This window comes from Sprattus sprattus (genome assembly GCF_963457725.1).
Source record: "Sprattus sprattus genome assembly, chromosome: 3".
NCBI classification, from domain to species: Eukaryota; Metazoa; Chordata; class Actinopteri; order Clupeiformes; family Clupeidae; genus Sprattus; species Sprattus sprattus.
This window is the reverse complement of record NC_137922.1, coordinates 3,186,229-3,214,172: the sequence shown is the minus strand read 5'-3', so window position 1 is coordinate 3,214,172 and position 27,944 is coordinate 3,186,229. Positions and strand designations below refer to the sequence as shown.

At 48.2% G+C, this 27,944-nt stretch overlaps 1 protein-coding gene across 1 annotated transcript in view; it reads right to left on the bottom strand.

The window, feature by feature from the left end:
* The window catches only part of LOC308362375 (transmembrane and coiled-coil domain-containing protein 3-like), a gene marked incomplete at both ends in the record, with an annotated part of 103,384 nt that overhangs the window by 9,208 nt on the left and 66,232 nt on the right, over nt 1-27,944 (bottom strand). The window contains 6 exons of the mRNA XM_080834991.1: nt 351-500; nt 816-895; nt 2,269-2,419; nt 2,544-2,739; nt 5,656-5,773; nt 7,364-7,550. Of these exons, the coding sequence (XP_080691117.1) occupies nt 351-500; nt 816-895; nt 2,269-2,419; nt 2,544-2,739; nt 5,656-5,773; nt 7,364-7,550 (882 nt within the window). The remainder of the gene's footprint in view (nt 1-350; nt 501-815; nt 896-2,268; nt 2,420-2,543; nt 2,740-5,655; nt 5,774-7,363; nt 7,551-27,944) is intronic.

The following is a 27,944-nucleotide window of genomic DNA, read 5'->3' as shown; positions in this document are numbered from 1 at the left end:
GCAGGATGTGAGAGTATGCAGTGACACATGTAGCAGCAGGATGTGAGAGTATGCAGTGACACATGTAGCAGCAGGATGTGAGAGTATGCAGTGACACATGTAGCAGCAGGATGTGAGAGTATGCAGTGACACATGTAGCAGCAGGATGTGAGAGTATGCAGTGACACATGTAGCAGCAGGATGTGAGAGTATGCAGTGACACATGTAGCAGCAGGATGTGAGAGTATGCAGTGATGAAGTGGCTGCCAACGGACATAAATGGCTGAAGCACTGAATAGTAAGAAAGGGCAGAATGGAACACACACATCCAGTAGTGAAAGAGAGATATGGGGTATGATGGCACTTCTCACCTCTCGAGAAATGATTCCAGTGCGACGGGCTTGGCTGCCAAGCACGAAAGAGAACTCGCTGACCTGGGCCAGCCCTGCCGACACCAGCCAGCAGATGTGACGAGAGCCACGGGGCAGGATCGTGGAGAGAACCAGCACTGCCATGAGAAACTAGATTAAAAGACCAAAAAGCAGAGAATATATGAAATCTAGTTAATATAATATATAATATAATATGTAGTTAATATACTCAAAGCCCTGTAACAAAAAACTGTAACCTAAAAATAGGTTCGGTGAGTGATGAGTGATGACTGTCAGTTAACAAAATTGGTCAAAATAAGTTTCATGTATTAAAGAATGTGAATAAATATTTAGTCTATACGATTTAGGACTTTGGGGTCTGTTGTTTCTAGCATTTCATTTGAGTTAATGAATGATGACTTAATGTCCAAATAAATGTACAATTTAGATTTAAAAAACTCCTACCTTCAAGATGACCAATGACAGAGTTAAAACCAGCAGGATGGTCAGTTCATACAGCACAAAGGTGGGGAACACATGGAAACCTGTCAAAAGCACAACACATGAACTATGATGGTGACAGAACCTTGTACCGCATGTACACAAAACAAACATTGTTTGTGTTTTGAGTTTCTGCTTGACAGTAACAGCGCCCTCACCTGGCAGCTGAACATTCTACACTATGATAAATACATTACAGAAGAAGGGGGTCAGCATCTCTGGGATAGTCACACAACCTCTTGCACCTCACTCTGGGTGGGCCAACATCCTGGTGAATGTCTCCGATTGGAGGATTGTCTGCCAGTAACACGAGACCCCCATGCCTCCGATTGGAGGATTGTCTGCCCGTAACACGAGACCCCCATGCCTCTGAGTGTCTGCCAGTAACACGAGACCCCCATACCTCCGATTGGAGGATTGTCTGCCAGTAACACGAGACCCCCATGCCTCCGATTGGAGGATTGTCTGCCAGTAACACGAGACCCCCATGCCTCTGAGTGTCCTTCTGAAGCTGTTGGAGATACTCCACTAGGTACTCTCTTTCAACACTCAAACTACCTGTTTGTTTCTTGACCGAAAGACTTCACAAACTTAAATGAGTCCTTGTAGAGTGTAATACTAGCTGTTTCTTCCTTCTTCTTTATTAAATGTGTGAGGAGCTCTTCTCTCCTTGGCGTAGCCAGTCTACTTCTTAACTCTGTCTGCAGTACACTAATATGTTCTCTCTGTTCATCATCTACTCCTTAACTCTGTCTGCAGTACACTTATACCTTCTCTCTGTTCATCATCTACTCCTTAACTCTGTCTACAGTACACTAATACCTTCTCTCTGTTCATCATCTACTCCTCTGACTGCGGTACACTAATACCTTCTCTCTGTTCATCATCTACTCTTCACCTCTGCCTGCAGTACACTAATACCTTCTCTCTGTTCATCATCTACTCTTCACCTCTGTCTGCAGTACACTAATACCTTCTCTCTGTTCATCATCTACTCCTCTGTCTGCGGTACACTAATACCTTCTCTCTGTTCATCATCTACTCCTCTGACTGCAGTACACTAATACCTTCTCTCTGTTCATCATCTACTCCTCTGACTGCAGTACACTAATACCTTCTCTCTGTTCATCATCTACTCTTCACCTCTGCCTGCAGTACACTAATACCTTCTCTCTGTTCATCATCTACTCTTTACCTCTGTCTGCAGTACACTAATACCTTCTCTCTGTTCATCATCTGCTCATCAATCCTTCCAAACTTCCTTTAAAATCAACATCGGTACAGTTCCTTTTCCTGACTTCAATGGCCCCTGGCCATATAACCTTTGGTTTCATTCAGTTGCAGAGCTTCATCTGTCATTGTAGTCTTTAGTACTGGACTGTATAAATCATATTGTCCATAAAAGAACATCACTCACCAATGGAAGCAAAGAATATTATAGCCAAGAAGTCTCTGATTGGCTCAATGCAGCGGAGCACCTCAGAGGTGACCATGTGACCTTGAGAGGAAATAAGGGCCCCAGCCAGGAAGCAGCCGAGCTCCATAGATAAATACAGGAGTTCAGTCACCTGGAAATAAAACATAGGAAATTATCCCTCATTTCAAAGATACTATGAAATATTCATGATTAATTAAACTGTATAACAAAGACAATACGAGCTGGAGCTGTAGTGGAGGAAGAGGAGATCCTACCATCAGCATGAGGAACATGAAGGCCGTGGTGCCCAGCACCATGATCTCTTTGTTGCCTCGGTACTCAGCGTGGAGCTTCCTGTAGAAGGGGCCAATCACGCAAGACCTCAGGAAGAAACACAGCAGTAGCACTCCAGCCAGGAAGACCAGCACCTGAAACAGCAGCGCCAGCACATGGAGCGCACCAGCTACAGAACTGAACACAAAACACAGGGCCAATTAGGGAACAAGCTACAGGACTGGGGCCGTATTCACAAAGAATCTTAGGGCTAAAAGTAGCTCATAAGTAGCGAATTTAGGAGAAACTCCTAAAAATAATGGGCGTGTCAGTCTTAAATTTAGGACTCCTATTTTTTTTTACTAAGAGCAATTCACAAAATATTTTATCCCTAAAAGTAGCACCTAAGTCTAGGACAGCTTAAAACTCCTCATGAGGACTCCTAAGTCACTAAGACCTATTCACAAAAAGTCTTAAAATGGCTGAAGCCAGACGTAACGTGTTGGAGACAATGAACGACTCTGAATTGTTGAGAAGATATCGTTTAAACCGTGAAGGCATCAACATTTTACTAGAATTAGTGCGGGATGCAATCACGTCTCCAACTATCCGAAACAACCCAATCAGTCCGGAAGTTAAATGTTTGATAACATTAAGATTTTTGGCTACGGCGAAAATGCAACTTTGCAACGCAGACGACTTCAGAATATCGCAATCATCAGTAAGCCTATTCATTCATCAAACAATCACCGCACTCTGTAGACCACACATTGTACAACAGTTTATTCGGTTCCCTATGGACAATCGCCTACTTCAAAGGATCAAGGTCAATTTCATGGCGTTTGCAGGAATGCCCGGTGTCGTGGGTGCCATCGATGGAACACACATTAAAATAATTGCTCCATCCAGAGATGAGGACGTCTTTGTAAACCGCAAAAAGGTACATTGAATTAATACACAGATAGTGTTTGATCCAAATTTCACAATCATGGATATTGTTGCGAAGTGGCCTGGATCTACTCACGATTCGCGCATTTTAATGGAGAGCGCGGTCTGCGCCAGCTTTTTGAGCGGCACCATGTACCTGCTAGATGCCACTTGTTGGGTGACAGTGGCAACCATGCAAGACATGGCTTTTGACACCCTTCCTCAATCCACAACCGGGAGCACAGTTGAACTACAACATGCAAGTATACGCATGAGGCCTATTTTGGTGACACAATACCTGTAGCCGCGACGGCTCTTTTAAAGTCCACTCCGCAATCTCCATCCTACATTGTGACTGGAGCGCATACCACCGCTTCTCGCAGTCATCGACAGAGCGACACACGGCAGGGAATGAAGCATTTACGTTAACACATATGTCCTCCCATGGCTCACGCTTCTTTTTTGTGGTCACCCCACAGCCAAATTTAGCTTTTATAACTCCCTTCCTCTCCAGCACACTCTGGGCCAACATGGACAGTTGGTCCTGGGACCAGTTCGACTTTCTCTTACGTCTCGCCCTCGTTTCGTCCATTATGACAGGAGGACTTAAAGAGCCGTATGGACTGATATTTGAAGTGTTTAAGGGCTGGAAATATGCCGATTACCTAATAGTTTGCAGGGAGCTTTAATTATTACTTCCTTGATTTCATGCAATTTCCGTGTTTTTTTCGGCAATTTCTCTTTCTCTAACGTGCAAAGCGTCATTCACGTTGGATGCACAAACTTGTCATCATGCGTGTGCATTCTGCTAAGTGCACTATCCATAACTATTTAATATGGCTTCATTTGAAGCCTAGGTTATTCTCTTATTTTCTGTTGATTTAGTGGGATCGTTAGGGGGATGTTAGGACTGAGTTTTGAATGAGAGCGCCTGTCAGCAACCAATCACCGTACGCACCGCTTCTAAACTCGTGCATGAGAATGGACGTCATCCATAGCAACGGAGTTTTTATCTTAAGCTTAGGAGTTGGTATTATCCTTAGTATGAGTAGGTCTCAGAGCCGTTGTGAATCACTTTTAAGAAATTACTCCTACGTAAAAGGTTTTAGCGCGAGTTAGGAGCACTCCTAGTGGTAAGATAAAAGGCTTTGTGAATACGGCCCCTGAACACAAAACAAAGGGCCAATTAGGGAACAAGCTACAGGAATGAACACAAAACACAGGGCCAATTAGGGAACAAACTACAGGACTGAACACAAAACACAGGGCCAATTAGGGAACAAGCTACAGGACTGAACACAAAACACAGGGCCAATTAGGGAACAAGCTACAGAACTGAACACAAAACACAGGGCCAATTAGGGAACAAGCTACAGGACTGAACACAAAACACAGGGCCAATTAGGGAACAAGCTACAGGACTGAACACAAAACACAGGGCCAATTAGGGAAGATGCTCATCAAAACACAGGGCCAATTAGGGAAGATGCTCATCAAAACATACATGCATAAACGAAATATACCCTGTCTGTCGCAGTCTTTTGATTGATTATTATTGTTGATTGTGACGGCCTGCCGTTCCCTGCATGTATTTAACCCTGTTTGTGCCCTCTGGTCTCTGTGCAGTTGCTGATTGGAGGTGATGAGCCTTGATTGGGTGCACCTGGCACGCATGTTCACCTGACTCTATAAAAGCTCTGGCTCCTCCTCCTTCGAGAGAGAGTCGACCTGCAGCAGACACTGCCTAAGCGGCTGTTCTTGGCCCAGCATTGGTGTGTTGTACTGTTCCTTGGTTTGTCTCTGACTTGTCTCTGTTAGATGTGATTTGGAGTTGACGCAGACGTTTTGCGTTCGTTTCTGTTTGGATGATTGCACCGCTAGTGATTTAAATAAAAACCATCTTTGGACATGGTGAAACCTACTCTGTCCGCTATTTGTTATTTCACTTCAAACCCTAGTTGTGACATTGATGAAATATGTAACACAACAGTTTGCAAATACGATGTTCTCTTTTACAATTCTGTGATTTAAAGATTTGGAGCTGAAACGTTCATTTTCCTGATTAGCATTAATAGGTTTATCCAATGCGGCTGTGTGTTGGAAACATTACCAATCAATTGCACTAGGCCTTCTGTGTTTGTGCGTTAGTGCAAGACTAGTGAGTGAGTGCACCTCCAGATCACTCACCTGTCCATAGCTCCGTCCCCTGCCTGGATGAGGGTTGGCATGACGGCGATAAACAGACCTAACTGAACATCCTGCATCACCAGCATACCAAGCAATACACTGCTGGGTTCCAGCTCACCTGTGTACACATTCACACACACACACACACACACACACACACACACACACACACACACACACATTCATTCAAACACACACACAGAAATTCACCTTGGTAATACATCTCACTGTGGTGCGTTTTATTCATGACTTTATTGATATTCTCAATTCTCACACACAAAAAACCTAAAAATGAACTAGAATGCGTTTCGTGAACGAACTGCGAGAGTGTGCTTGCTCTGTTGCGGCCATGACCGAGAGAACAAGTGCCTTGGAATTGGGGCAGGTGTCAGCTCTCCAGCTCTCCCTGCTGGATGAGCATGCACAAATGAGTATGCACAAATGAGTATGCATGAGTGAGTATGCATGAGTGAGTATGCATGAGTGAGTATGCACGAGTGAGTATGCACGAGTGAGTATGCACGAGTGAGTATGCACGAGTGAGTATGCATGAGTGAGTATGCATGAGTGAGTAAACATGAGTGAGTATGCACGAGTGAGTAAACATGAGTGAGTATGCATGAGTGAGTATGCATGAGTGAGTAAACATGAGTGAGTACGCATGAGTGAGTACGCATGAGTGAGTAAACATGAGTGAGTAAACATGAGTGAGTATGCATGAGTAAGTATGCATGAGTGAGTATGCACGAGTGAGTATGCATGAGTGAGTATGCACGAGTGAGTAAACATGAGTGAGTATGCATGAGTGAGTAGAGCCCTGGTATGGAAGGTGTCTCTTAATATTCCTAGTTATACAGTTGATTGGAGAGGGACAGAGAGAGAAGAGGAACCGTGCGCAGGTGTCAGTGAGAGTTGTCAGTGAATCACAGGTGCAAGCCAGTTTAATGAGCCTATTATGATGTCATAATGCCTCAAAGTTCTGCCATGCAAGTCTATGGAGAAAAAAGGTGATGGAAAAAGAGGAATAAAAAAGGAGTGGCAAGGAGTACCGCCACGAAAAGTCATAGCAGCTTGCACCGGATCGGGCCGGACGTTTTGGTGTTTGAACAGCGTCTCTATCTCAATCGGGCGAGGAGTAGTTAGCTGCAAGAAAAACTACTAGAATAAAAAAAATAGTAAAAAACGAAGAACAATAGTGTGCTTCCCTTCGGGCAAGCACACTAATTATACCAATTTCAACTGACTCTAGTCTTATAAGTATTTTCCGGACTATAAGGAGCACTTAAAAGCCTTCCATTTTCTCAAAAAATGACATTTGATTTAGCGGTATTAGACTGTTTTTGTACGTGTTCCAACTGAACAAGGTTGGAAGTTATTGTTTATAGGCTCATTAACGTTTGAACCATGTTGAGAGTTATTGTGAAAACGTTTAATAAAGTTTGACTGACTGACTGTTTTGTTTCCCTTAATGCGCCTTATATTCTGGTGCGCTTTATGTATGAAAAAATATCGAAAAATATACTATTCCTTGACAGTGCGCCTTGTAATCCAGTGCGCCCTATAGTGCGGAAAATACGGTAATATCAGACACTGATGCACTAGCAATACGTTATCAATAAAATATCTCCACACTAATGGAAGTGAACTGACTAAAGGAACGGGATGTTGCTCTTTAGTTTGGATAATAATACACATGAAGTCCAGTTACCTTCCTTTTCAGCTCGGGAGGCACCAGAGAGGAACTTGGACACCAGTGGGGTGCTGGACAGAGATAGACAGCTGGACACAAACACCGTCTGGGAGATATGAAGCTTCAGTAGCTGCCCCCACACAATGCCTGCTCCAATCATCAGCAGGCTTAGACAAGAGGTGCCCTGCACAGATATCCTCCAGACCTGTGTGGAAGCACAAAACTGTAAGAGTGCGTTCACACCACTGAACAAGACCCCACTATATAGAACAACTTGTACACCTTAAAGCAACATGTATTAGCCTGTGAAGAGCTATCCTGTGATTGTGCTACACCACAACTTTAGTTCACTCAACTGTCTCTCTATTAAGATACTACATTTATATACGGTTCTAGTGTGTTGTGTTTGATTATCCATGGTATCCCAAACAGATCCAGTCCATAGGTTTTTTGATTGCTTGAGGATTGTAGCTGATTGCATGACTGTGATGCTTGCTTCTGGCTGTATGCCTCTGTTTCAAGAGGGATAACAGTGGAATGTCATGTTCAGATCAATTTAGTCTTCACATTAGAAATGAATGTCAGATCTGCATTAATGACTAACCAACTGTAGCATCTGAACTACAGCATGGCACTGAAGACTAATGATCCTGACTACAATGCAGCTGTAGAATAAGAACATCTAGTATTGATAGTTTTCACGTGACGTCAGAATGACCAGCTGGCGGGCAAAAAAAACATTCCACAGCTGTCTAACACTGGAGTTTATACAGGAACCGACCACCTTTCATTCAAGATAATTTAATATCTCTGCTTTTACATTGTTTGACTTAGGTCGTAAAATGCTAAACAGTTGTTGCTCGGTTGGCTGTTTAAATCGCCAAGGAGACAAGTCCGGATTTTGTTTTATTGCATTTAAAACCCGCCCACGTTGCTGCCAGCTGATTGTACGAAGACGTCTTCTGGGTCAACTTTTCTCGGACACACAGTAAAGAAAGCCGTACTTTTGGAGCTGGCAATAAAAGCAGTCACCCTATTCTGGTCGCCTCATTTATCAGAATAACTACCTAAAACCGGAATAGATCAAGTAATAAAGTCAAGAAACAAAGCAGCTGCTGCTCTAACTAAGTACCTAAGCAAGCAAGTAGGCGAGGCTAGTGTATTTTGTCATCCAACTAGTAATACTACAATGTCAGTAGAAAATATATGGGAAGATCATTTAAGTTGTCATTTGCCAGACCAGGTGTTCGTTCTTGTTAAAACCAGGAAATTGTGTCAAATGATAAAGAACATCGTTGGGTAGGCTAACGGCTGCTAGCTAAAAGCAGGTAGCTCGCTAGCTGGTAGCTAGCTATTAAATGGCACTCATCTTTGCTCTTATTACTAAGAGCCAACATTAAATATTGTGGAATTGTGGGTTCGAGTATGGAAGTATTTCCCTAGTTCACTATAGTAACGAGGCTGAGGCTGAGGCAGCAGACTAGCCCCACTGGCCTAACGGATAAGGCACTGGCCTCCTAAGCCAGGGATTGTGGGTTCGAGTCCCATCTGGGGTGAGCTAAAGCAGAGTGGCGCAGCAGAAGCGTGCTGGGCCCATAACCCAGAGGTCGATGGATCGAAACCATCCTCTGCTAGGCAAGCCCCGACAGCTGAAAATTCGATGAAGCCAGGAATTGTGGGTTCGAGTCCCATCTGTGGTGAGATAAAGTAGAGTGGCGCAGCCGAAACGTGCTGGGCTCAGAAGTCGATGGATCTAAATCCCCGATAGCTGAAAAACCAATGAATTTCTTTTGTCAACATTGAAAGTATTTCCCTAGTTCACTATAGTAACGAGGCTGAGGCTGAGGCTGAGGCTGAGGCTGAGGCACTGGCCTCCTAAGCCAGGGATTGTGGGTTCGAGTCCCGTCTGGGGTGAGATAAAGCAGAGTGGCGCAGCGGAAGCGTGCTGGGCCCATAACCCAGAGGTCGATGGATCGAAACCATCCTCTGCTAGTCCCTCTTTAAGTGCCACTCCAGTATAGTTGCCTTTCACAAAACGCAGTCGGAAACCAGGATGAGAAGTAAGGCAGGAGGTTTGCAGTGGGCAACACGTAGCCAATTTCGTACCAAACCACGAACGCCCTTTAACTTGTGGCGATCTTCTCAGCCTTTTTTCGGGGTCAAATCTAGCTTGCAATTAAATAGACACCAAACAGCAGAAAATCTGGCTCTCATATTTTTCAAGGACATATTTCTGCAATGAGAGCCCTGGAGCCAACAGCAAGACTGCAGGCAGGAAGAGCAGAGTGGCGCAGCGGAAGCGTGCTGGGCCCATAACCCAGAGGTCGATGGATCGAAACCATCCTCTGCTAGGCAAGCCCCGACAGCTGAAAATTCGATGAAGCCAGGAATTGTGGGTTCGAGTCACATCTGTGGTGAGATAAAGTAGAGTGGCGCAGCCGAAACGTGCTGGGCCCATAACTCAGAAGTCGATGGATCGATATCCCCGATAGCTGAAAATCCAATGAATTTCTTTTGTCAACATTGAAAGTATTTCCCTAGTACACTATAGTAACGAGGCTGAGGCTGAGGCTGAGGCTGAGGCAGCAGACTAGCCCCAGTGGCCTAATGGATAAGGCACTGGCCTCCTAAGCCAGGGATTGTGGGTTCGAGTCCCATCTGGGGTGAGATAAAGCAGAGTGGCGCAGCGGAAGCGTGCTGGGCCCATAACCCAGAGGTCGATGGATCGAAACCATCCTCTGCTAGTCCCTTTTTAAGTGCAACTCCAGTATAGTTGCCTTTCACAAAACGCAGTCGGAAACCAGGATGAGAAGTAAGGCAGGAGGTTTACAGTGGGCAACACGTAGCCAATTTCGCCCCAAGCACGCACGCCATTTAACTTGTCGCGATCTTCTCAGCCTTTTTTCGGGGTCAAATCTAGCTTGCCATTAAATAGACACCAAACAGCAGAAAATCTGGCTCTCATATATTTCAAGGATATATTTCTGCAATGAGAGCCCTGGAGCCAACAGCAAGACTGCAGGCAGGAAGAGCAGAGTGGCGCAGCGGAAGCGTTCTGGGCCCATAACCCAGAGCTCGATGGATCGAAACCATCCTCTGCTGGGCAAGCCCCGACAGCTGAAAATTCGATGAAGCCAGCAATTGTGGGTTCGAGTCCCATCTGTCGTGAGATAAAGGGGAGTGGCGTAGCCGAAAACGTGCTGGGCCCATAACTCAGAAGTCGATGGATCGATATCCCCGATAGCTGAAAATCCAATGAACTTCTTTTGTCAACATTGAAAGTATTTCCCTAGTTCACTATAGTAACGAAGCTGAGGCTGAGGCAGCAGACTAGCCCCAGTGGCCTAATGGATAAGGCACTGGCCTCCTAAGCCAGGGATTGTGGGTTCGAGTCCCATCTGGGGTGAGATAAAGGAGAGTGGCGCAGCGGAAGCGTGCTGGGCCCATAACCCAGAGGTCGATGGATCGAAACCATCCTCCGCTAGTCCCTCTTTAAGTGCCACTCCAGTATAGTTGCCTTTCACAAAACGCAGTCGGAAACCAGGATGAGAAGTAAGGCAGGAGGTTTACAGTGGGCAACACGTAGCCAATTTCGTACCAAACCACGCACGCCCTTTAACTTGTCGCGATCTTCTCAGCCTTTTTTCGGGGTCAAATCTAGCTTGCAATTAAATAGACACCAAACAGCAGAAAATCTGGCTCTCATATTTTTCAAGGACATATTTCTGCAATGAGAGCCCTGGAGCCAACAGCAAGACTGCAGGCAGGAAGAGCAGAGTGGCGCAGCGGAAGCGTGCTGGGCCCATAACCCAGAGGTCGATGGATCGAAACCATCCTCTGCTAGGCAAGCCCCGACAGCTGAAAATTCGATGAAGCCAGGAATTGTGGGTTCGAGTCCCATCTGTGGTGAGATAAAGTAGAGTGGCGCAGCCGAAACGTGCTGGGCCCATAACTCAGAAGTCGATGGATCGATATCCCCGATAGCTGAAAATCCAATGAATTTCTTTTGTCAACATTGAAAGTATTTCCCTAGTTCACTATAGTAACGAGGCTGAGGCTGAGGCTGAGGCAGCAGACTAGCCCCAGTGGCCTAATGGATAAGGCACTGGCCTCCTAAGCCAGGGATTGTGGGTTCGAGTCCCATCTGGGGTGAGATAAAGCAGAGTGGCGCAGCGGAAGCGTGCTGGGCCCATAACCCAGAGGTCGATGGATCGAAACCATCCTCTGCTAGTCCCTCTTTAAGTGCCACTCCAGTATAGTTGCCTTTCACAAAACGCAGTCGGAAACCAGGATGAGAAGTAAGGCAGGAGGTTTACAGTGGGCAACACGTAGCCAATTTCGTACCAAACCACGCACGCCCTTTAACTTGTCGCGATCTTCTCAGCCTTTTTTCGGGGTCAAATCTAGCTTGCAATTAAATAGACACCAAACAGCAGAAAATCTGGCTCTCATATTTTTCAAGGACATATTTCTGCAATGAGAGCCCTGGAGCCAACAGCAAGACTGCAGGCAGGAAGAGCAGAGTGGCGCAGCGGAAGCGTGCTGGGCCCATAACCCAGAGGTCGATGGATCGAAACCATCCTCTGCTAGGCAAGCCCCGACAGCTGAAAATTCGATGAAGCCAGGAATTGTGGGTTCGAGTCCCATCTGTGGTGAGATAAAGTAGAGTGGCGCAGCCGAAACGTGCTGGGCCCATAACTCAGAAGTCGATGGATCGATATCCCCGATAGCTGAAAATCCAATGAATTTCTTTTGTCAACATTGAAAGTATTTCCCTAGTTCACTATAGTAACGAGGCTGAGGCTGAGGCTGAGGCAGCAGACTAGCCCCAGTGGCCTAATGGATAAGGCACTGGCCTCCTAAGCCAGGGATTGTGGGTTCGAGTCCCATCTGGGGTGAGATAAAGCAGAGTGGCGCAGCGGAAGCGTGCTGGGCCCATAACCCAGAGGTCGATGGATCGAAACCATCCTCTGCTAGTCCCTCTTTAAGTGCCACTCCAGTATAGTTGCCTTTCACAAAACGCAGTCGGAAACCAGGATGAGAAGTAAGGCAGGAGGTTTACAGTGGGCAACACGTAGCCAATTTCGTACCAAACCACGCACGCCCTTTAACTTGTCGCGATCTTCTCAGCCTTTTTTCGGGGTCAAATCTAGCTTGCAATTAAATAGACACCAAACAGCAGAAAATCTGGCTCTCATATTTTTCAAGGACATATTTCTGCAATGAGAGCCCTGGAGCCAACAGCAAGACTGCAGGCAGGAAGAGCAGAGTGGCGCAGCGGAAGCGTGCTGGGCCCATAACCCAGAGGTCGATGGATCGAAACCATCCTCTGCTAGGCAAGCCCCGACAGCTGAAAATTCGATGAAGCCAGGAATTGTGGGTTCGAGTCCCATCTGTGGTGAGATAAAGTAGAGTGGCGCAGCCGAAACGTGCTGGGCCCATAACTCAGAAGTCGATGGATCGATATCCCCGATAGCTGAAAATCCAATGAATTTCTTTTGTCAACATTGAAAGTATTTCCCTAGTTCACTATAGTAACGAGGCTGAGGCTGAGGCTGAGGCAGCAGACTAGCCCCAGTGGCCTAATGGATAAGGCACTGGCCTCCTAAGCCAGGGATTGTGGGTTCGAGTCCCATCTGGGGTGAGATAAAGCAGAGTGGCGCAGCGGAAGCGTGCTGGGCCCATAACCCAGAGGTCGATGGATCGAAACCATCCTCTGCTAGTCCCTCTTTAAGTGCCACTCCAGTATAGTTGCCTTTCACAAAACGCAGTCGGAAACCAGGATGAGAAGTAAGGCAGGAGGTTTACAGTGGGCAACACGTAGCCAATTTCGTACCAAACCACGCACGCCCTTTAACTTGTCGCGATCTTCTCAGCCTTTTTTCGGGGTCAAATCTAGCTTGCAATTAAATAGACACCAAACAGCAGAAAATCTGGCTCTCATATATTTCAAGTATATTTCTGCAATGAGAGCCCTGAAGCCAACAGCAAGACTGCAGGCAGGAAGAGCAGAGTGGCGCAGCGGAAGCGTGCTGGGCCCATAACCCAGAGGTCGATGGATCGAAACCATCCTCTGCTAGTCCCTCTTTAAGTGCCACTCCAGTATAGTTGCCTTTCACAAAACGCAGTCGGAAACCAGGATGAGAAGTAAGGCAGGAGGTTTACAGTGTGCAACACGTAGCCAATTTCGTACCAAACCACGCACGCCCTTTAACTTGTCGCGATCTTCTCAGCCTTTTTTCGGGGTCAAATCTAGCTTGCAATTAAATAGACACCAAACAGCAGAAAATCTGGCTCTCATATTTTTCAAGGACATATTTCTGCAATGAGAGCCCTGGAGCCAACAGCAAGACTGCAGGCAGGAAGAGCAGAGTGGCGCAGCGGAAGCGTGCTGGGCCCATAACCCAGAGGTCGATGGATCGAAACCATCCTCTGCTAGGCAAGCCCCGACAGCTGAAAATTCGATGAAGCCAGGAATTGTGGGTTCGAGTCCCATCTGTGGTGAGATAAAGTAGAGTGGCGCAGCCGAAACGTGTTGGGCCCATAACTCAGAAGTCGATGGATCGAAATCCCCGATAGCTGAAAATCCAATGAACTTCTTTTGTCAACATTGAAAGTATTTCCCTAGTACACTATAGTAACGAGGCTGAGGCTGAGGCTGAGGCTGAGGCAGCAGACTAGCCCCAGTGGCCTAATGGATAAGGCACTGGCCTCCTAAGCCAGGGATTGTGGGTTCGAGTCCCATCTGGGGTGAGATAAAGCAGAGTGGCGCAGCGGAAGCGTGCTGGGCCCATAACCCAGAGGTCGATGGATCGAAACCATCCTCTGCTAGTCCCTTTTTAAGTGCAACTCCAGTATAGTTGCCTTTCACAAAACGCAGTCGGAAACCAGGATGAGAAGTAAGGCAGGAGGTTTACAGTGGGCAACACGTAGCCAATTTCGCCCCAAGCACGCACGCCATTTAACTTGTCGCGATCTTCTCAGCCTTTTTTCGGGGTCAAATCTAGCTTGCAATTAAATAGACACCAAACAGCAGAAAATCTGGCTCTCATATATTTCAAGGATATATTTCTGCAATGAGAGCCCTGGAGCCAACAGCAAGACTGCAGGCAGGAAGAGCAGAGTGGCGCAGCGGAAGCGTTCTGGGCCCATAACCCAGAGCTCGATGGATCGAAACCATCCTCTGCTGGGCAAGCCCCGACAGCTGAAAATTCGATGAAGCCAGCAATTGTGGGTTCGAGTCCCATCTGTCGTGAGATAAAGGGGAGTGGCGCAGCCGAAAACGTGCTGGGCCCATAACTCAGAAGTCGATGGATCGATATCCCCGATAGCTGAAAATCCAATGAACTTCTTTTGTCAACATTGAAAGTATTTCCCTAGTTCACTATAGTAACGAAGCTGAGGCTGAGGCAGCAGACGAGCCCCAGTGGCCTAATGGATAAGGCACTGGCCTCCTAAGCCAGGGATTGTGGGTTCGAGTCCCATCTGGGGTGAGATAAAGGAGAGTGGCGCAGCGGAAGCGTGCTGGGCCCATAACCCAGAGGTCGATGGATCGAAACCATCCTCTGCTAGTCCCTCTTTAAGTGCCACTCCAGTATAGTTGCCTTTCACAAAACGCAGTCGGAAACCAGGATGAGAAGTAAGGCAGGAGGTTTACAGTGTGCAACACGTAGCCAATTTCGTACCAAACCACGCACGCCCTTTAACTTGTCGCGATCTTCTCAGCCTTTTTTCGGGGTCAAATCTAGCTTGCAATTAAATAGACACCAAACAGCAGAAAATCTGGCTCTCATATTTTTCAAGGACATATTTCTGCAATGAGAGCCCTGGAGCCAACAGCAAGACTGCAGGCAGGAAGAGCAGAGTGGCGCAGCGGAAGCGTGCTGGGCCCATAACCCAGAGGTCGATGGATCGAAACCATCCTCTGCTAGGCAAGCCCCGACAGCTGAAAATTCGATGAAGCCAGGAATTGTGGGTTCGAGTCCCATCTGTGGTGAGATAAAGTAGAGTGGCGCAGCCGAAACGTGCTGGGCCCATAACTCAGAAGTCGATGGATCGATATCCCCGATAGCTGAAAATCCAATGAATTTCTTTTGTCAACATTGAAAGTATTTCCCTAGTTCACTATAGTAACGAGGCTGAGGCTGAGGCTGAGGCAGCAGACTAGCCCCAGTGGCCTAATGGATAAGGCACTGGCCTCCTAAGCCAGGGATTGTGGGTTCGAGTCCCATCTGGGGTGAGATAAAGGAGAGTGGCGCAGCGGAAGCGTGCTGGGCCCATAACCCAGAGGTCGATGGATCGAAACCATCCTCTGCTAGTCCCTCTTTAAGTGCCACTCCAGTATAGTTGCCTTTCACAAAACGCAGTCGGAAACCAGGATGAGAAGTAAGGCAGGAGGTTTACAGTGTGCAACACGTAGCCAATTTCGTACCAAACCACGCACGCCCTTTAACTTGTCGCGATCTTCTCAGCCTTTTTTCGGGGTCAAATCTAGCTTGCAATTAAATAGACACCAAACAGCAGAAAATCTGGCTCTCATATTTTTCAAGGACATATTTCTGCAATGAGAGCCCTGGAGCCAACAGCAAGACTGCAGGCAGGAAGAGCAGAGTGGCGCAGCGGAAGCGTGCTGGGCCCATAACCCAGAGGTCGATGGATCGAAACCATCCTCTGCTAGGCAAGCCCCGACAGCTGAAAATTCGATGAAGCCAGGAATTGTGGGTTCGAGTCCCATCTGTGGTGAGATAAAGTAGAGTGGCGCAGCCGAAACGTGCTGGGCCCATAACTCAGAAGTCGATGGATCGAAATCCCCGATAGCTGAAAATCCAATGAATTTCTTTTGTCAACATTGAAAGTATTTCCCTAGTTCACTATAGTAACGAGGCTGAGGCTGAGGCTGAGGCAGCAGACTAGCCCCAGTGGCCTAATGGATAAGGCACTGGCCTCCTAAGCCAGGGATTGTGGGTTCGAGTCCCATCTGGGGTGAGATAAAGCAGAGTGGCGCAGCGGAAGCGTGCTGGGCCCATAACCCAGAGGTCGATGGATCGAAACCATCCTCTGCTAGTCCCTCTTTAAGTGCCACTCCAGTATAGTTGCCTTTCACAAAACGCAGTCGGAAACCAGGATGAGAAGTAAGGCAGGAGGTTTACAGTGGGCAACACGTAGCCAATTTCGTACCAAACCACGCACGCCCTTTAACTTGTCGCGATCTTCTCAGCCTTTTTTCGGGGTCAAATCTAGCTTGCAATTAAATAGACACCAAACAGCAGAAAATCTGGCTCTCATATATTTCAAGGATATATTTCTGCAATGAGAGCCCTGAAGCCAACAGCAAGACTGCAGGCAGGAAGAGCAGAGTGGCGCAGCGGAAGCGTGCTGGGCCCATAACCCAGAGGTCGATGGATCGAAACCATCCTCTGCTAGTCCCTCTTTAAGTGCCACTTCAGTATAGTTGCCTTTCACAAAACGCAGTCGGAAACCAGGATGAGAAGTAAGGCAGGAGGTTTACAGTGTGCAACACGTAGCCAATTTCGTACCAAACCACGCACGCCCTTTAACTTGTCGCGATCTTCTCAGCCTTTTTTCGGGGTCAAATCTAGCTTGCAATTAAATAGACACCAAACAGCAGAAAATCTGGCTCTCATATTTTTCAAGGACATATTTCTGCAATGAGAGCCCTGGAGCCAACAGCAAGACTGCAGGCAGGAAGAGCAGAGTGGCGCAGCGGAAGCGTGCTGGGCCCATAACCCAGAGGTCGATGGATCGAAACCATCCTCTGCTAGGCAAGCCCCGACAGCTGAAAATTCGATGAAGCCAGGAATTGTGGGTTCGAGTCCCATCTGTGGTGAGATAAAGTAGAGTGGCGCAGCCGAAACGTGCTGGGCCCATAACTCAGAAGTCGATGGATCGAAATCCCCGATAGCTGAAAATCCAATGAATTTCTTTTGTCAACATTGAAAGTATTTCCCTAGTTCACTATAGTAACGAGGCTGAGGCTGAGGCTGAGGCAGCAGACTAGCCCCAGTGGCCTAATGGATAAGGCACTGGCCTCCTAAGCCAGGGATTGTGGGTTCGAGTCCCATCTGGGGTGAGATAAAGCAGAGTGGCGCAGCGGAAGCGTGCTGGGCCCATAACCCAGAGGTCGATGGATCGAAACCATCCTCTGCTAGTCCCTCTTTAAGTGCCACTCCAGTATAGTTGCCTTTCACAAAACGCAGTCGGAAACCAGGATGAGAAGTAAGGCAGGAGGTTTACAGTGGGCAACACGTAGCCAATTTCGTACCAAACCACGCACGCCCTTTAACTTGTCGCGATCTTCTCAGCCTTTTTTCGGGGTCAAATCTAGCTTGCAATTAAATAGACACCAAACAGCAGAAAATCTGGCTCTCATATATTTCAAGGATATATTTCTGCAATGAGAGCCCTGAAGCCAACAGCAAGACTGCAGGCAGGAAGAGCAGAGTGGCGCAGCGGAAGCGTGCTGGGCCCATAACCCAGAGGTCGATGGATCGAAACCATCCTCTGCTAGTCCCTCTTTAAGTGCCACTTCAGTATAGTTGCCTTTCACAAAACGCAGTCGGAAACCAGGATGAGAAGTAAGGCAGGAGGTTTACAGTGTGCAACACGTAGCCAATTTCGTACCAAACCACGCACGCCCTTTAACTTGTCGCGATCTTCTCAGCCTTTTTTCGGGGTCAAATCTAGCTTGCAATTAAATAGACACCAAACAGCAGAAAATCTGGCTCTCATATTTTTCAAGGACATATTTCTGCAATGAGAGCCCTGGAGCCAACAGCAAGACTGCAGGCAGGAAGAGCAGAGTGGCGCAGCGGAAGCGTGCTGGGCCCATAACCCAGAGGTCGATGGATCGAAACCATCCTCTGCTAGGCAAGCCCCGACAGCTGAAAATTCGATGAAGCCAGGAATTGTGGGTTCGAGTCCCATCTGTGGTGAGATAAAGTAGAGTGGCGCAGCCGAAACGTGTTGGGCCCATAACTCAGAAGTCGATGGATCGAAATCCCCGATAGCTGAAAATCCAATGAACTTCTTTTGTCAACATTGAAAGTATTTCCCTAGTTCACTATAGTAACGAGGCTGAGGCTGAGGCTGAGGCAGCAGACTAGCCCCAGTGGCCTAATGGATAAGGCACTGGCCTCCTAAGCCAGGGATTGTGGGTTCGAGTCCCATCTGGGGTGAGATAAAGCAGAGTGGCGCAGCGGAAGCGTGCTGGGCCCATAACCCAGAGGTCGATGGATCGAAACCATCCTCTGCTAGTCCCTCTTTAAGTGCCACTCCAGTATAGTTGCCTTTCACAAAACGCAGTCGGAAACCAGGATGAGAAGTAAGGCAGGAGGTTTACAGTGGGCAACACGTAGCCAATTTCGTACCAAACCACGCACGCCCTTTAACTTGTCGCAATCTTCTCAGCCTTTTTTCGGGGTCAAATCTAGCTTGCAATTAAATAGACACCAAACAGCAGAAAATCTGGCTCTCATATTTTTCAAGGACATATTTCTGCAATGAGAGCCCTGGAGCCAACAGCAAGACTGCAGGCAGGAAGAGCAGAGTGGCGCAACGGAAGCGTGCTGGGCCCATAACCCAGAGGTCGATGGATCGAAACCATCCTCTGCTAGGCAAGCCCCGACAGCTGAAAATTCGATGAAGCCAGGAATTGTGGGTTCGAGTCCCATCTGTGGTGAGATAAAGTAGAGTGGCGCAGCCGAAACGTGCTGGGCCCATAACTCAGAAGTCGATGGATCGAAATCCCCGATAGCTGAAAATCCAATGAACTTCTTTTGTCAACATTGAAAGTATTTCCCTAATTCACTATAGTAACGAGGCTGAGGCTGAGGCTGAGGCAGCAGGCTAGCCCCAGTGGCCAAATGGATAAGGCCCTGGCCTCTTAAGCCAGGGATTGTGGGTTCGAGTCCCATCTGGGGTGAGATAAAGCAGAGTGGTGCAGCGGAAGCGTGCTGGGCCCATAACCCAGAGGTCGATGGATCGAAACCATCCTCTGCTAGTCCCTCTTTAAGTGCCACTCCAGTATAGTTGCCTTTCACAAAACGCAGTCGGAAACCAGGATGAGAAGTAAGGCAGGAGGTTTACAGTGGGCAACACGTAGCCAATTTCGTACCAAACCACGCACGCCCTTTAACTTGTCGCGATCTTCTCAGCCTTTTTTCGGGGTCAAATCTAGCTTGCAATTAAATAGACACCAAACAGCAGAAAATCTGGCTCTCATATTTTTCAAGGACATATTTCTGCAATGAGAGCCCTGGAGCCAACAGCAAGAACTGCAGGCAGGAAGAGCAGAGTGGCGCAGCGGAAGCGTGCTGGGCCCATAACCCAGAGGTCGATGGATCGAAACCATAACTCAGAAGTCGATGGATCGAAATCCCCGATAGCTGAAAATCCAATGAACTTCTTTTGTCAACATTGAAAGTATTTCCCTAGTTCACTATAGTAACGAGGCTGAGGCTGAGGCTGAGGCAGCAGACTAGCCCCAGTGGCCTAATGGATAAGGCACTGGCCTCCTAAGCCAGGGATTGTGGGTTCGACTACCATCTGGGGTGAGATAAAGCAGAGTGGCGCAGCGGAAGCGTGCTGGGCCCATAACCCAGAGGTCGATGGATCGAAACCATCCTCTGCTAGTCCCTCTTTAAGTGCCACTCCAGTATAGTTGCCTTTCACAAAACGCAGTCGGAAACCAGGATGAGAAGTAAGGCAGGAGGTTTACAGTAGGCAACACGTAGCCAATTTCGTACCAAACCACGCACGCCTTTAACTTGTCGCGATCTTCTCAGCCTTTTTTCGGGGTCAAATCTAGCTTGCAATTAAATAGACACCAAACAGCAGAAAATCTGGCTCTCATATATTTCAAGGATATATTTCTGCAATGAGAGCCCTGAAGCCAACAGCAAGACTGCAGGCAGGAAGAGCAGAGTGGCGCAGCGGAAGCCTGCTGGGCCCATAACCCAGAGGTCGATGGATCGAAACCATCCTCTGCTAGTCCCTCTTTAAGTGCCACTCCAGTATAGTTGCCTTTCACAAAACGCAGTCGGAAACCAGGATGAGAAGTAAGGCAGGAGGTTTACAGTGTGCAACACGTAGCCAATTTCGTACCAAACCACGCACGCCCTTTAACTTGTCGCGATCTTCTCAGCCTTTTTTCGGGGTCAAATCTAGCTTGCAATTAAATAGACACCAAACAGCAGAAAATCTGGCTCTCATATTTTTCAAGGACATATTTCTGCAATGAGAGCCCTGGAGCCAACAGCAAGACTGCAGGCAGGAAGAGCAGAGTGGCGCAGCGGAAGCGTGCTGGGCCCATAACCCAGAGGTCGATGGATCGAAACCATCCTCTGCTAGGCAAGCCCCGACAGCTGAAAATTCGATGAAGCCAGGAATTGTGGGTTCGAGTCCCATCTGTGGTGAGATGCAGTAGAGTGGCGCAGCCGAAACGTGCTGGGCCCATAACTCAGAAGTCGATGGATCGAAATCCCCGATAGCTGAAAATCCAATGAATTTCTTTTGTCAACATTGAAAGTATTTCCCTAGTTCACTATAGTAACGAGGCTGAGGCTGAGGCTGAGGCAGCAGACTAGCCCCAGTGGCCTAATGGATAAGGCACTGGCCTCCTAAGCCAGGGATTGTGGGTTCGAGTCCCATCTGGGGTGAGATAAAGCAGAGTGGCGCAGCGGAAGCGTGCTGGGCCCATAACCCAGAGGTCGATGGATCGAAACCATCCTCTGCTAGTCCCTCTTTAAGTGCCACTCCAGTATAGTTGCCTTTCACAAAACGCAGTCGGAAACCAGGATGAGAAGTAAGGCAGGAGGTTTACAGTGGGCAACACGTAGCCAATTTCGTACCAAACCACGCACGCCCTTTAACTTGTCGCGATCTTCTCAGCCTTTTTTCGGGGTCAAATCTAGCTTGCAATTAAATAGACACCAAACAGCAGAAAATCTGGCTCTCATATATTTCAAGGATATATTTCTGCAATGAGAGCCCTGAAGCCAACAGCAAGACTGCAGGCAGGAAGAGCAGAGTGGCGCAGCGGAAGCGTGCTGGGCCCATAACCCAGAGGTCGATGGATCGAAACCATCCTCTGCTAGTCCCTCTTTAAGTGCCACTCCAGTATAGTTGCCTTTCACAAAACGCAGTCGGAAACCAGGATGAGAAGTAAGGCAGGAGGTTTACAGTGTGCAACACGTAGCCAATTTCGTACCAAACCACGCACGCCCTTTAACTTGTCGCGATCTTCTCAGCCTTTTTTCGGGGTCAAATCTAGCTTGCAATTAAATAGACACCAAACAGCAGAAAATCTGGCTCTCATATTTTTCAAGGACATATTTCTGCAATGAGAGCCCTGGAGCCAACAGCAAGACTGCAGGCAGGAAGAGCAGAGTGGCGCAGCGGAAGCGTGCTGGGCCCATAACCCAGAGGTCGATGGATCGAAACCATCCTCTGCTAGGCAAGCCCCGACAGCTGAAAATTCGATGAAGCCAGGAATTGTGGGTTCGAGTCCCATCTGTGGTGAGATAAAGTAGAGTGGCGCAGCCGAAACGTGTTGGGCCCATAACTCAGAAGTCGATGGATCGAAATCCCCGATAGCTGAAAATCCAATGAACTTCTTTTGTCAACATTGAAAGTATTTCCCTAGTTCACTATAGTAACGAGGCTGAGGCTGAGGCTGAGGCAGCAGACTAGCCCCAGTGGCCTAATGGATAAGGCACTGGCCTCCTAAGCCAGGGATTGTGGGTTCGAGTCCCATCTGGGGTGAGATAAAGCAGAGTGGCGCAGCGGAAGCGTGCTGGGCCCATAACCCAGAGGTCGATGGATCGAAACCATCCTCTGCTAGTCCCTCTTTAAGTGCCACTCCAGTATAGTTGCCTTTCACAAAACGCAGTCGGAAACCAGGATGAGAAGTAAGGCAGGAGGTTTACAGTGGGCAACACGTAGCCAATTTCGTACCAAACCACGCACGCCCTTTAACTTGTCGCAATCTTCTCAGCCTTTTTTCGGGGTCAAATCTAGCTTGCAATTAATTAAGGATCGAAACCATAACTCAGAAGTCGATGGATCGAAATCCCCGATAGCTGAAAATCCAATGAACTTCTTTTGTCAACATTGAAAGTATTTCCCTAGTTCACTATAGTAACGAGGCTGAGGCTGAGGCTGAGGCAGCAGACTAGCCCCAGTGGCCTAATGGATAAGGCACTGGCCTCCTAAGCCAGGGATTGTGGGTTCGACTACCATCTGGGGTGAGATAAAGCAGAGTGGCGCAGCGGAAGCGTGCTGGGCCCATAACCCAGAGGTCGATGGATCGAAACCATCCTCTGCTAGTCCCTCTTTAAGTGCCACTCCAGTATAGTTGCCTTTCACAAAACGCAGTCGGAAACCAGGATGAGAAGTAAGGCAGGAGGTTTACAGTGGGCAACACGTAGCCAATTTCGTACCAAACCACGCACGCCTTTAACTTGTCGCGATCTTCTCAGCCTTTTTTCGGGGTCAAATCTAGCTTGCAATTAAATAGACACCAAACAGCAGAAAATCTGGCTCTCATATATTTCAAGGATATATTTCTGCAATGAGAGCCCTGAAGCCAACAGCAAGACTGCAGGCAGGAAGAGCAGAGTGGCGCAGCGGAAGCGTGCTGGGCCCATAACCCAGAGGTCGATGGATCGAAACCATCCTCTGCTAGTCCCTCTTTAAGTGCCACTCCAGTATAGTTGCCTTTCACAAAACGCAGTCGGAAACCAGGATGAGAAGTAAGGCAGGAGGTTTACAGTGTGCAACACGTAGCCAATTTCGTACCAAACCACGCACGCCCTTTAACTTGTCGCGATCTTCTCAGCCTTTTTTCGGGGTCAAATCTAGCTTGCAATTAAATAGACACCAAACAGCAGAAAATCTGGCTCTCATATTTTTCAAGGACATATTTCTGCAATGAGAGCCCTGGAGCCAACAGCAAGACTGCAGGCAGGAAGAGCAGAGTGGCGCAGCGGAAGCGTGCTGGGCCCATAACCCAGAGGTCGATGGATCGAAACCATCCTCTGCTAGGCAAGCCCCGACAGCTGAAAATTCGATGAAGCCAGGAATTGTGGGTTCGAGTCCCATCTGTGGTGAGATAAAGTAGAGTGGCGCAGCCGAAACGTGTTGGGCCCATAACTCAGAAGTCGATGGATCGAAATCCCCGATAGCTGAAAATCCAATGAACTTCTTTTGTCAACATTGAAAGTATTTCCCTAGTTCACTATAGTAACGAGGCTGAGGCTGAGGCTGAGGCAGCAGACTAGCCCCAGTGGCCTAATGGATAAGGCACTGGCCTCCTAAGCCAGGGATTGTGGGTTCGAGTCCCATCTGGGGTGAGATAAAGCAGAGTGGCGCAGCGGAAGCGTGCTGGGCCCATAACCCAGAGGTCGATGGATCGAAACCATCCTCTGCTAGTCCCTCTTTAAGTGCCACTCCAGTATAGTTGCCTTTCACAAAACGCAGTCGGAAACCAGGATGAGAAGTAAGGCAGGAGGTTTACAGTGGGCAACACGTAGCCAATTTCGTACCAAACCACGCACGCCCTTTAACTTGTCGCGATCTTCTCAGCCTTTTTTCGGGGTCAAATCTAGCTTGCAATTAAATAGACACCAAACAGCAGAAAATCTGGCTCTCATATTTTTCAAGGACATATTTCTGCAATGAGAGCCCTGGAGCCAACTTCAAGACTGCAGGCAGGAAGAGCAGAGTGGCGCAGCGGAAGCGTGCTGGGCCCATAACCCAGAGGTCGATGGATCGAAACCATCCTCTGCTAGGCAAGCCCCGACAGCTGAAAATTCGATGAAGCCAGGAATTGTGGGTTCGAGTCCCATCTGTGGTGAGATAAAGTAGAGTGGCGCAGCCGAAACGTGCTGGGCCCATAACTCAGAAGTCGATGGATCGAAATCCCCGATAGCTGAAAATCCAATGAACTTCTTTTGTCAACATTGAAAGTATTTCCCTAATTCACTATAGTAACGAGGCTGAGGCTGAGGCTGAGGCAGCAGACTAGCCCCAGTGGCCTAATGGATAAGGCACTGGCCTCCTAAGCCAGGGATTGTGGGTTCGAGTCCCATCTGGGGTGAGATAAAGCAGAGTGGCGCAGCGGAAGCGTGCTGGGCCCATAACCCAGAGGTCGATGGATCGAAACCATCCTCTGCTAGTCCCTCTTTAAGTGCCACTCCAGTATAGTTGCCTTTCACAAAACGCAGTCGGAAACCAGGATGAGAAGTAAGGCAGGAGGTTTACAGTGGGCAACACGTAGCCAATTTCGTACCAAACCACGCACGCCCTTTAACTTGTCGCGATCTTCTCAGCCTTTTTTCGGGGTCAAATCTAGCTTGCAATTAAATAGACACCAAACAGCAGAAAATCTGGCTCTCATATTTTTCAAGGACATATTTCTGCAATGAGAGCCCTGGAGCCAACAGCAAGACTGCAGGCAGGAACAGCAGAGTGGCGCAGCGGAAGCGTGCTGGGCCCATAACCCAGAGGTCGATGGATCGAAACCATCCTCTGCTAGGCAAGCCCCGACAGCTGAAAATTCGATGAAGCCAGGAATTGTGGGTTCGAGTCCCATCTGTGGTGACATAAAGTAGAGTGGCGCAGCCGAAACGTGCTGGGCCCATAACTCAGAAGTCGATGGATCGAAATCCCAGATAGCTGAAAATCCAATGAACTTCTTTTGTCAACATTGAAAGTATTTCCCTAGTTCACTATAGTAACGAGGCTGAGGCTGAGGCTGAGGCAGCAGACTAGCCCCAGTGGCCTAATGGATAAGGCACTGGCCTCCTAAGCCAGGGATTGTGGGTTCGAGTCCCATCTGGGGTGAGATAAAGCAGAGTGGCGCAGCGGAAGCGTGCTGGGCCCATAACCCAGAGGTCGATGGATCGAAACCATCCTCTGCTAGTCCCTCTTTAAGTGCCACTCCAGTATAGTTGCCTTTCACAAAACGCAGTCGGAAACCAGGATGAGAAGTAAGGCAGGAGGTTTACAGTGGGCAACACGTAGCCAATTTCGTACCAAACCACGCACGCCCTTTAACTTGTCGCAATCTTCTCAGCCTTTTTTCGGGGTCAAATCTAGCTTGCAATTAAATAGACACCAAACAGCAGAAAATCTGGCTCTCATATATTTCAAGGATATATTTCTGCAATGAGAGCCCTGAAGCCAACAGCAAGACTGCAGGCAGGAAGAGCAGAGTGGCGCAGCGGAAGCGTGCTGGGCCCATAACCCAGAGGTCGATGGATCGAAACCATCCTCTGCTAGTCCCTCTTTAAGTGCCACTCCAGTATAGTTGCCTTTCACAAAACGCAGTCGGAAACCAGGATGAGAAGTAAGGCAGGAGGTTTACAGTGGGCAACACGTAGCCAATTTCGTACCAAACCACGCACGCCCTTTAACTTGTCGCGATCTTCTCAGCCTTTTTTCGGGGTCAAATCTAGCTTGCAATTAAATAGACACCAAACAGCAGAAAATCTGGCTCTCATATTTTTCAAGGACATATTTCTGCAATGAGAGCCCTGGAGCCAACAGCAAGACTGCAGGCAGGAACAGCAGAGTGGCGCAGCGGAAGCTTGCTGGGCCCATAACCCAGAGGTCGATGGATCGAAACCATCCTCTGCTAGGCAAGCCCCGACAGCTGAAAATTTGATGAAGCCAGGAATTGTGGGTTCGAGTCCCATCTGTGGTGAGATAAAGTAGAGTGGCGCAGCCGAAACGTGTTGGGCCCATAACTCAGAAGTCGATGGATCGAAATCCCCGATAGCTGAAAATCCAATGAATTTCTTTTGTCAACATTGAAAGTATTTCCCTAGTTCACTATAGTAACGAGGCTGAGGCTGAGGCTGAGGCTGAGGCTGAGGCAGCAGACTAGCCCCAGTGGCCTAATGGATAAGGCACTGGCCTCCTAAGCCAGGGATTGTGGGTTCGAGTCCCATCTGGGGTGAGATAAAGCAGAGTGGCGCAGCGGAAGCGTGCTGGGCCCATAACCCAGAGGTCGATGAATCGAAACCATCCTCTGCTAGTCCCTCTTTAAGTGCCACTCCAGTATAGTTGCCTTTCACAAAACGCAGTCGGAAACCAGGATGAGAAGTAAGGCAGGAGGTTTACAGTGGGCAACACGTAGCCAATTTCGTACCAAACCACGCACGCCCTTTAACTTGTCGCGATCTTCTCAGCCTTTTTTCGGGGTCAAATCTAGCTTGCAATTAAATAGACACCAAACAGCAGAAAATCTGGCTCTCATATTTTTCAAGGACATATTTCTGCAATGAGAGCCCTGGAGCCAACAGCAGGACTGCAGGCAGGAAGAGCAGAGTGGCGCAGCGGAAGCGTGCTGGGCCCATAACCCAGAGGTCGATGGATCGAAACCATCCTCTGCTAGGCAAGCCCCGACAGCTGAAAATTTGATGAAGCCAGGAATTGTGGGTTCGAGTCCCATCTGTGGTGAGATAAAGTAGAGTGGCGCAGCCGAAACGTGCTGGGCCCAGAAGTCGATGGATCGAAATCCGCGATAGCTGAAAATCCAATGAATTTCTTTTGTCAACATTGAAAGTATTTCCCTAGTTCACTATAGTAACGAGGCTGAGGCTGAGGCTGAGGCTGAGGCAGCAGACTAGCCCCAGTGGCCTAATGGATAAGGCACTGGCCTCCTAAGCCAGGGATTGTGGGTTCGAGTCCCATCTGGGGTGAGATAAAGCAGAGTGGCGCAGCCGAAGCGTGCTGGGCCCATAACCCAGAGGTCGATGGATCGAAACCATCCTCTGCTAGTCCCTCTTTAAGTGCCACTCCAGTATAGTTGCCTTTCACAAAACGCAGTCGGAAACCAGGATGAGAAGTAAGGCAGGAGGTTTACAGTGGGCAACACGTAGCCAATTTCGTACCAAACCACGCACGCCCTTTAACTTGTCGCGATCTTCTCAGCCTTTTTTCGGGGTCAAATCTAGCTTGCAATTAAATAGACACCAAACAGCAGAAAATCTGGCTCTCATATATTTCAAGGATATATTTCTGCAATGAGAGCCCTGAAGCCAACAGCAAGACTGTAGGCAGGAAGAGCAGAGTGGCGCAGCGGAAGCGTGCTGGGCCCATAACCCAGAGGTCGATGGATCGAAACCATCCTCTGCTAGGCAAGCCCCGACAGCTGAAAATTCGATGAAGCCAGGAATTGTGGGTTCGAGTCCCATCTGTGGTGAGATAAAGTAGAGTGGCGCAGCCGAAATGTGCTGGGCCCATAACTCAGAAGTCGATGGATCGAAATCCCCGATAGCTGAAAATCCAATGAATTTCTTTTGTCAACATTGAAAGTATTTCCCTAGTTCACTATAGTAACGAGGCTGAGGCTGAGGCTGAGGCAGCAGACTAGCCCCTGTGGCCTAATGGATAAGGCACTGGCCTCCTAAGCCAGGGATTGTGGGTTCGAGTCCCATCTGGGGTGAGATAAAGCAGAGTGGCGCAGCGGAAGCGTGCTGGGCCCATAACCCAGAGGTCGATGGATCGAAACCATCCTCTGCTAGTCCCTCTTTTAGTGCCACTCCAGTATAGTTGCCTTTCACAAAACGCAGTC